We start from the raw sequence: 10,243 nt of genomic DNA, 5'->3' as shown, positions 1-10,243 counted from the left end.
ATACCCCAATACCCTGTATGTAGCCTAATACACCTAATATATACCTAAATACCCTGTATGTAGACTAATATATACCCCAATACCCTGCATGTAGCCTAATATATGCCCCAATACCCTGTATGTAGCCTAATACACCTAATATATACCCCAATACCCTGTATGTAGCCTAATATATACCCCAATACCCTGCATGTAGCCTAATATATACCCCAATACCCTGCATGTAGCCTAATATATGCCCCAATACCCTGTATGTAGCCTAATACACCTAATATATACCCCAATACCCTGTATGTAGCCTAATATATACCCCAATACCCTGCATGTAGCCTAATATATACCCCAATTCCCCATATGTAGCCAAATATACCCAATATATACCCCAATACCCCATATGTAGCCTAAAACACCTAATATATACCCCAATATATACCCCAATAAACCATCTGTGGCCTAATATATACCCCAATACACCATATGTAGCGTAATATATACCAATATATACCCTAATATCCTGTATGTAGCCTAATACACCTAATATATATACCCCAATATATTCCCCAATTCCCCGTATCTCTCTCTCTCTCTCTTCATCGCATTACAGTATGTGTAAATAGCGAAAAGGGCAAATTGGACTGGGTACGGTTTATGGTGCTGGTGCTTTTGACACTTGGCGTCGTGTAGAGACAGAGCCAGAGGGAAGAGCCATGAGCAGCTTGCTTCTCCATCTTGCTGCTTGGATAGTTACCGGAGAGCTACCGGATAACGGATAAGTGAATCGGGGCGGGTGGCTCGAGGCACATCATGTGCTGCTGCAAAGCTTGGCCAGAGATTTGAGGACGGCGCTCCCGTAGCATTAAATTGATCAGATGCCCTACTCTAGCTCAACCTGCCAGCTGATCGCATAGAAGGAAAGCAAGCTCTCTCTCTCTCACTGACTCACTCCCTCTCTCTCCCTCCCTCTGCCTATCTCTCTCACTGACTCACTCTCTCACACGCACTTGCTCAAGCTCCCCGGATTTTTCGGTCTCCAAGGCTTTCAGAACTCCAAGACCATATAGCCTCCGGACCGACGTTACCGCGAGTGACAGAACGTTCCCCCGAGGGCGAGGTGAAAAGAAAAGGCATTCCGTACCGGTGGGCGGGTGGCGTGGGCTTTGGTTTTTGGTTTGGGGGAGCGTCGAGCTTGGGGGGGGGGTGATGGAGGCAAAGCGGTACCTTGGCTGCGCCCGCGCCTTGCCTGGTGGCGGAGGAGACACGAGCTGCTACTAGAGAGAGAATCCAACTGACCGCGTTCAGCCGCTGTAGCTGTCGGTCGACGTCTCCTGCACAGAATTGATGATGCCACTTCTTCACACGGCCGTTTTCACCTCATCCATTTTAGGATTCTATTCACACATTCGGATTCTTCTCCGAACCTTGGAATATAGATGATTAGCGTGGCATAGATTTTTCTCTTTTCTCCTCCTTCCCTTCCCCTTATTTTTATGTAAAGGAGAGAAAGGGAAGAGCAAAATTCGGGACAGCCTGTTTTCATAGACTATAGACTGTATTTTCAACATCTCCAAACGCATGCTCTCTTGCTCACGCCCCAACCTGAGCACCACGGCTTCTTGCTTTGAGAGAGAGAGAAGAAAACTAAAATCACTAAATATCAACAAATGTGACTTAGGGTTAGGTTTTTAGGAAAGCCCTATCGGCGACATTTGAGGATAAGCCAACATAGAGGAGGCATACGGCTGGATTTGGCTATTGCTCGTCTCTACTATAGGCTAACAAACATTGCGGATGGTACTGAAAATTATTAATTATTAAGGATTTTCGCCCGTTTTCTATTCTCGGCTATTTTTATCTCCAACGAGGACAAGGCAACTGCAGATCCTCTCAAGCTGAACTACTGGAGGAAAAGACGCAGTATATATATAATGTAGGCTAGTTATTTAGAAATGATTGTTAGATTTAATTCATCACCTTGCTGTCATCCATAGCTTATTATTGCATAGGATTAGGGCTAAATGTATGGATTTGTATACCTAGTGAAATGTACCACCGTGTTTGCATGAGGATTCTGTCCTCCTCCAATGAAACACATCAAGGATGCCATCCTCCTCTTTCAATGAGATAAAAAAAAGACATTGACATTTTTGAAATTCATTTTGGGAATAGCTTCTTACATCATCAATAGGCTAAGATAGCGATTTTTAACCACGAATTGCTCTCGCCTGGAACAACAAACCACACCACCACCTCTCTCTCTCCCACATCACCCACCCGTTCTCCATTTCCACTCTAAGCACACACAGCGAGAGAAGTGAGGCCACCGTTTGCTCTCTCCTCAGCTCTCCTCTGTGCTCTAGCTCTCTCTCCTCTCCTCAGCTCCCCCCCCCTCTCTCCAATGGAGGTGTCTTGGCCGTGAAGACCTGCTAGAGTGAGAGAGTATTGTAGACCTATAGACTAACAGACAGACCGACAGAGCGACAGAAAGACCCACTGCCACCTATAGGTTCTGCATGTGTGTTTCCTCCGGAGATCGATGGGGTGTAATGTGGAACGATCACTGTGACTATCCTCTCTGGTTCTTAACGATCGCCGTCTGGTCTCCCCACTCCCTACAGAATGGCACGCTTCGGTGACGAGGTGCCGAACCGAGGAGGTGGAGGAGGCGGAGGTGGAAGTGGAGGCGGTGGCAATGCCGGTCCTCTGGGGGCCCCTGGCCGTGGCGGGAGCCGGCAAGGCGGACCCCCGGGGGGCCAGCGTGTGTACAAGCAGTCGATGGCCCAGCGGGCCCGGACTATGGCTCTGTACAACCCGATCCCGGTCCGACAAAGCTGCTTTACACTCAACCGCTCTCTCTTCATCTTCAGTGAGGACAACTTTGTGAGAAAAGCTGCCAAAAAGATTACTGAATGGCCATATCCTTTTATAACCTAATGGTGAACTATCATATCAGATCGAATGGATTTAAGGTACTGTACAAATGTGTGTTGTGTGGGATTGTGTGTTAGGCCTATGTGTTGTGTTGTGTGGGATTGTGTGTTAGGCCTATGTGTTGTGTTTTGTGGGGTTGTGTGTAAGGCCTATGTGTTGTGTTGTGTGTTAGGCCTCCTATGTGTTGTGGTGTTAGGCCTATGTATTGTGGTGTTAGGCCTGTGTGTTGTGGTGTTAGACCTATGTGTTGTGTTGTGGTGTTAGGCCTATGTGTTGTGGTGTTAGGCCTATGTATTGTGGTGTTAGGCCTATGTGTTGTGGTGTTAGACCTATGTGTTGTGTTGTGGTGTTAGGCCTATGTGTTGTGGTGTTAGGCCTATGTATTGTGGTGTTAGGCCTATGTGTTGTGGTGTTAGACCTATGTGTTGTGTTGTTAGACCTATGTGTTGTGGTGTTAGACCTATGTGTTGTGGTGTTAGGCCTATGTATTGTGGTGTTAGGCCTATGTGTTGTGGTGTTAGACCTATGTGTTGTGTTGTGGTGTTAGGCCTATGTGTTGTGGTGTTAGGCCTATGTGTTGTGGTGTTAGGCCTATGTGTTGTGGTGTTAGACCTATGTGTTGTGTTGTGGTGTTAGGCCTATGTGTTGTGGTGTTAGGCCTATGTGTTGTGGTGTTAGGCCTATGTATTGTGGTGTTAGGCCTATGTGTTGTGGTGTTAGACCTATGTGTTGTGTTGTGGTGTTAGGCCTATGTATTGTGGTGTTAGGCCTATGTGTTGTGGTGTTAGACCTATGTGTTGTGTTGTGGTGTTAGGCCTATGTGTTGTGGTGTTAGGACTATGTGTTGTGGTGTTAGACCTATGTGTTTCTGTGTTAGGCCTATGTGTTGCGGTGTTAGGGCTATGTGTTGCGGTGTTAGGGCTATGTGTTGTGTTGTGGTGTTTGGCCTATGTGTTGTGTTGTGGTGTTAGGTCTATGTGTTGTGTTGTGGTGTTAGGCCTATGTATTGTGGTGTTAGGCCTATGTGTTGTGGTGTTAGACCTATGTGTTGTGTTGTGGTGTTAGGCCTATGTGTTGTGGTGTTAGGACTATGTGTTGTGGTGTTAGACCTATGTGTTTCTGTGTTAGGCCTATGTGTTGCGGTGTTAGGGCTATGTGTTGCGGTGTTAGGGCTATGTGTTGTGTTGTGGTGTTTGGCCTATGTGTTGTGTTGTGGTGTTTGGCCTATGTGTTGTGTTGTGGTGTTAGGTCTATGTGTTGTGTTGTGGTGTTAGGTCTATGTGTTGTGTTGCGGTGTGTTGGTTGGTTGGGCCATAGGGCGAGAGTTAATACAACAGTTTAATGCCATATACAGCAGTCCAATTGGACTTAAGATACTATACTGTTGGGTTGTGTGGTGTGTGGTACATCCAGGTCTATGATATGCTATGTGTTGTGGTGTGTGGTACATCCAGGTCTATGATATGCTATGTGTTGTGGTGTGTGGTACATCCAGGTCTATGATATGTTATGTGGTGTGGTGTGTGGTACATCCAGGTCTATGATATGTTATGTGTTGTGGTGTGTGGTACATCCAGGTCTATGATATGTTATGTGGTGTGGTGTGTGGTACATCCAGGTATATGATATGTTATGTGGTGTGGTGTGTGGTACATCCAGGTATATGATATGTTATGTGTTGTGGTGTGTGGTACATCCAGGTCTATGATATGTTATGTGGTGTGGTGTGTGGTACATCCAGGTCTATGATATGTTATGTGGTGTGGTGTGTGGTACATCCAGGTCTATGATATGTTATGTGGTGTGTGGTACATCCAGGTCTATAATATGTTATGTGTTGGGTTGGTTGGACCTTGCAGAGTTGTGATATGAATTGATGAATGATAATATAGGCCTATGAAATGAATAAGACGTCAACTGGAACTGGGTTTGGGTGGTTGGGTGGTTGAACTGGGTTTGGGTGGTTGGGTGGTTGGAACTGGGTTTGGGTGGTTGGGTGGTTGGAACTGGGTTTGGGTTGTTGGGTGGTTGGAACTGGGTTTGGGTGGTTGGGTGGTTGGAACTGGGTTTGGGTGGTTGGGTGGTTGGAACTGAGTTTGGGTGGTTGGGTGGTTGGAACTGGGTTTGGGTTGTTGGGTGGTTGGAACTGGGTTTGGGTGGTTGGGTGGTTGGAACTGAGTTTGGGTGGTTGGGTGGTTAAACTGGGTTTGGGTGGTTGGAACTGGGTTTGGGTGGTTGGGTGGTTGGAACTGGGTTTGGGTGGTTGGAACTGGGTTTGGGTGGTTGGGTGGTTGGAACTGGGTTTGGGTGGGGTGGTTGGAACTGGTTTGGGTGGTTGGGTGGTTGGAACTGGGTTTGGGTGGTTGGGTGGTTAAACTGGGTTTGGGTGGTTGTGGGTTTGGGTGGTTGGAACTGGGTTTGGGTTGTTGGGTGGTTAACTGGGTTTGGGTGGTTGGACTGGGTTTGGGAGGTTGGGTGGTTGGAACTGGGTTTGGGTGGTTGGAACTGGGTTTGGGTGGTTGGAACATAGTGTGAAAGAGGACTGTGAGGAGGCGGATGATGAACATAGTGTGAAGGAGGACTGTGAGGAAGAGGAGGATGAACATAGTGTGAAGGAGGACTGTGAGGAGGATGATGATGAACATAGTGTGAAGGAGGACTGTGAGGAGGAGGACTAGGATGAACATAGTGTGAAGGAGGATTGTGAGGAGGATGAGGAACATAGTGTGAAGGAGGACTGTGAGGAGGATGATGATGAACATAGTGTGAAGAAGGACTGTGAGGAGGAGGAGGATGAACATAGTGTGAAGGAGGACTGTGAGGAGGAGGAGGATGAACATAGTGTGAAGGAGGACTGTGTGAGGAGGTGTGAAGGAGGACTGTGAGGAGGAGGATGATGAACATAGTGTGAACATAGGAGGAGGACTGTGAGGAGGATGACGATTAACATAGTGTGAAGTAGGACTGTGAGGAGGATGATGATGAACATAGTGTGAAGAAGGACTGTGAGGAGGAGGAGGATGACCATAGTGTGAAGGGACTGTGAGGAGGATGATGATGAACATAGTGTGAAGGAGGACTGTGAACATAGTGTGAAGGAGGACTGTGAGGAGGATGATGAACATAGTGTGAAGGAGGACTGTGAGGAGGATGATGATGAACATAGTGTGAAGGAAGGACTGTGAGGAGGAGGAGGATGAACATGTGAGTGTGAAGAAGGACTGTGAGGAGGAGGATGATGAACATAGTGTGAAGAAGGACTGTGAGGAGGATGATGATGAACATAGTGTGAAGGAGGACTGTGAGGAGGAGGAGGATGAACATAGTGTGAAGGAGGACTGTGAGGAGGATGATGATGAACATAGTGTGAAGGAGGACTGTGAGGAGGATGATGATGAACATAGTGTGAAGGAGGACTGTGAGGAGGATGATGATGAACATAGTGTGAAGGAGGACTGTGAGGAGGAGGATGAACATGTGTGAAGGAGGACTGTGAGGAGGAGGAATGAACATAGTGTGAAGTAGGACTGTGAGGAGGATGATGATGAACATAGTGTGAAGAAGGACTGTGAGGAGGAGGAGGATGACAATAGTGTGAAGGAGGACTGTGAGGAGGAAGAGGATGAACATAGTGTGAAGGAGGACTGTGAGGAGGATGAACAGGATGAACATATAGTGTGAAGGAGGACTGTGAGGAGGACTGAGGATGAACATAGTGTGAAGGAGGTCTGTGAGGAGGAGGATGAACATAGTGTGAAGGAGGACTGTGAGGAGGATGATGATGAACATAGTGTGAAGGAGGACTGTGAGGAGGACTGTGATGGATGATGAACATAGTGTGAAGGATGAGGATGAACTGTGAAGGAGGACTGAGGATGAACATAGTGTGAAGGAGGACTGTGAGGAGGAGGATGATGAACATAGTGTGAAGGAGGACTGTGAGGAGGAGGAGGAGGATGATGAACATAGTGTGAAGGAGGACTGTGAGGAGGAGGATGAACATAGTGTGAAGGAGGACTGTGAGGAGGACTGTGAGGAGGATGATGATGAACATAGTGTGAAGGAGGACTGTGAGGAGGAGGATGAACATAGTGTGAAGGAGGACTGTGAGGAGGATGATGATGAACATAGTGTGAAGGAGGACTGTGAGGAGGATGATGATGAACATAGTGTGAAGGAGGACTGTGAGGAGGATGATGATGAACATAGTGTGAAGGAGGACTGTGAGGAGGAGGAGGATGATGAACATAGTGTGAAGGAGGACTGTGAGGAGGAGGATGAACATGTGAAGGAGGACTGTGAGGAGGAGGATGAACATAGTGTGAAGGAGGACTGTGAGGAGGATGATGATATAGTAAGTGTGAAGGAGGACTGTGAAGGAGGAGTGAGGAGGATGATGATGAACATAGTGTGAAGGAGGACTGTGAGGAGGAGGATGAACATAGATGTGAAGGATGATGAACATAGTGTGAAGGAGGACTGTGAGGAGGATGATGATGAACATAGTGTGAAGGAGGACTGTGAGGAGGATAGTGAACATAGTGAAGGAGGACTGTGAGGAGGATGATGATGAACATAGTGTGAGGAGGACTGTGAAGGAGGACATAGTGTGAAGGAGGACTGTGAGGAGGATGATGAACATAGTGTGAAGGAGGACTGTGAAGGAGGACTGTGAGGAGGATGAACATAGTGTGAAGAGGAGAGGACTGTGAGGAGGAGGAGGAAACATAGTGTGAAGGAGGACTGGACTGTGAGGAGGACTGTGAGGAGGATGATGATGAACATAGTGTGAAGGAGGACTGTGAGGAGGATGATGATGAACATAGTGTGAAGGAGGACAGAACATGATGAACATAGTGTGAAGGAGGACTGTGAGGAGGAGGATGATGATGAACAGGAGGAGGATGATGAACATAGTGTGAAGGAGGACTGTGAGGAGGAGGAGGATGAACATAGTGTGAAGAAGGACTGTGAGGAGGAGGAGGATGAACATAGTGTGAAGAAGGACTGTGAGGAGGATGATGATGAACATAGTGTGAAGGAGGAGGACTGTGAAGGAGGACTGGAGGATGATGATGAACATAGTGTGAAGGAGGACTGGAGGACTGTGAAGGAGGACTGTGAGGAGGATGATGTGTGAAGGAGGACTGAACATAGTGTGAAGGAGGACTGTGAGGAGGATGTGTGAAGGAGGACTGTGAGGAGGATGAATTAACATAGTGTGAAGGGACTGTGACTGATGAACATAGTGTGAAGAAGATGAACATAGTGTGAAGGAGGACTGTGAGGAGGATGATGGATGAACATAGTGTGAAGGAGGACTGTGAAGGAGGACTGTGAAGGAGGACTGTGAGGAGGATGATGAACATAGTGTGAAGGAGGACTGTGAGGAGGAGGATGATGATGAAGGATAGTGATGAAGGAGGAGGACTGACTGATGAACATAGTGTGAAGGAGGACTGTGAGGAGGATGAACATAGTGTGAAGGAGGACTGTGAGGAGGATGATGATGAACATAGTGTGAAGGAGGACTGTGAGGAGGAGGATGATGAACATAGTGTGAAGGAGGACTGGAGGAGGATGATGATGAACATAGTGTGAAGGAGGACTGAGGAGGATGATGAAACATAGTGTGAAGGAGGACTGTGAGGAGGATGAACATGATGAACATAGTGTGAAGGAGGAGGAGATGACATAGTGTGAAGGAGGACTGTGAGGAGGAGGATGATGAACACATAGTTTGAAGGAGGACTGTGAGGAGGATGACGACTGTGTGAAGGAGGACTGTGAGGAGGATGATGATGAACATAGTGTGAAGGAACTGGACTGATGAGTGAGGAGGACTGATGAACATAGTGTGAAGGAGGACTGTGAGGAGGAGGAGGATGAACATAGTATGAAGGAGGACTGTGAGGAGGAGGATGAACATAGTGTGAAGGAGGACTGTGAGGAAGGAGGATGAACATGATGAACATAGTGTGAAGAAGGACTGTGAGGAGGAGGATGATGAACATAGTGTGAAGAAGGACTGTGAAGTGTGAAGGGACTGTGACATGTGAGGAGGACTGTGAGGAGGATGAACATAGTGTGAAGGAGGACTGTGAGGAGGATGATGATGAACATAGTGTGAAGGAGAGTGAGGAGGAGGAGGATGAACATAGTGTGAAGGAGGACTGTGAGGAGGATAGAACATAGTGAAGGGACTGTGATGAACATAGTGTGAAGAAGGACTGTGAGGAGGATGATGATGAACATAGTGTGAAGGAGGAGGAGGAGGAGGATGACAATAGTGTGAGGAGGACTGAGGAGGATGATGATGAACATAGTGTGAAGGAGGACTGTGAGGAGGATGATGATGAACATAGTGTGAAGGAGGACTGTGAGGAGGATGATGATGAACATAGTGTGAAGGAGGACTGTGAGGAGGAGGATGAACATAGTGTGAAGGAGGACTGTGAGGAGGATGACGATTAACATAGTGTGAAGTAGGACTGTGAGGAGGATGATGATGAACATAGTGTGAAGAAGGACTGTGAGGAGGAGGAGGATGACAATAGTGTGAAGGAGGACTGGATGAACATAGTGTGAAGGAGGACATAGTGAAGGAGGACTGTGAGGATGAACATAGTGTGAAGGAGGACTGTGAGGAGGAGGATGATGAACATAGTGTGAAGGAGGACTGTGAGGAGGAGGATGAACATAGAAGGAGGACTGGGACTGATGATGAACATAGTGTGAAGGAGGACTGTGAGGAGGATGATGATGAACATAGTGTGAAGGAGGACTGTGAGGAGGAGGAGGATGAACATAGTGTGAAGGAGGACTGTGAGGAGGATGATGATGAACATAGTGTGAAGGAGGACTGTGAGGAGGAGGAGGATGACAATAGTGTGAAGGAGGACTGTGAGGAGGATGATGATGAACATAGTGTGAAGGAGGACTGTGAGGAGGATGATGATGAACATAGTGTGAAGGAGGACTGTGAGGAGGAGGAGGATGACAATAGTGTGAAGGAGGACTGTGAGGAGGAGGATGAACATAGTGTGAAGGAGGACTGTGAGGAGGATGATGATGAACATAGTGTGAAGGAGGACTGTGAGGAGGAGGAAGATGAACATAGTGTGAAGGAGGACTGTGAGGAGGAGGATGATGAACATAGTTTGAAGGAGGACTGTGAGGAGGATGACGACATAGTGTGAAGGAGGACTGTGAGGAGGATGATGATGAACATAGTGTGAAGAAGAACTGTGAGGAGGATCATGATGAACATAGTGTGAAGGAGGACTGTGAGGAGAAGGAGGATGAACATAGTGTG

At 47.4% G+C, this 10,243-nt stretch overlaps 1 protein-coding gene across 1 annotated transcript in view; it reads left to right on the top strand.

Annotated features, from left to right (window-relative positions):
* Nucleotides 1-1,200: 1,200 nt before the first annotated feature.
* LOC135531395 (voltage-dependent P/Q-type calcium channel subunit alpha-1A-like) overlaps nucleotides 1,201-10,243 on the top strand; it is a gene marked incomplete at its 3' end in the record, with an annotated part of 88,710 nt that continues 79,667 nt past the window's right edge. Inside the window, exon 1 of the mRNA XM_064959433.1 lies at nucleotides 1,201-2,912. Within this exon, the coding sequence (XP_064815505.1) occupies nucleotides 2,617-2,912 (296 nt within the window). The remainder of the gene's footprint in view (nucleotides 2,913-10,243) is intronic.

This window comes from Oncorhynchus masou, unplaced genomic scaffold (genome assembly GCF_036934945.1).
Source record: "Oncorhynchus masou masou isolate Uvic2021 unplaced genomic scaffold, UVic_Omas_1.1 unplaced_scaffold_1578, whole genome shotgun sequence".
Lineage (NCBI taxonomy): Eukaryota > Metazoa > Chordata > Actinopteri > Salmoniformes > Salmonidae > Oncorhynchus > Oncorhynchus masou.
Note: the sequence above shows the minus strand (reverse complement) of the source record. Positions and strands in the feature narration are given on the sequence as shown.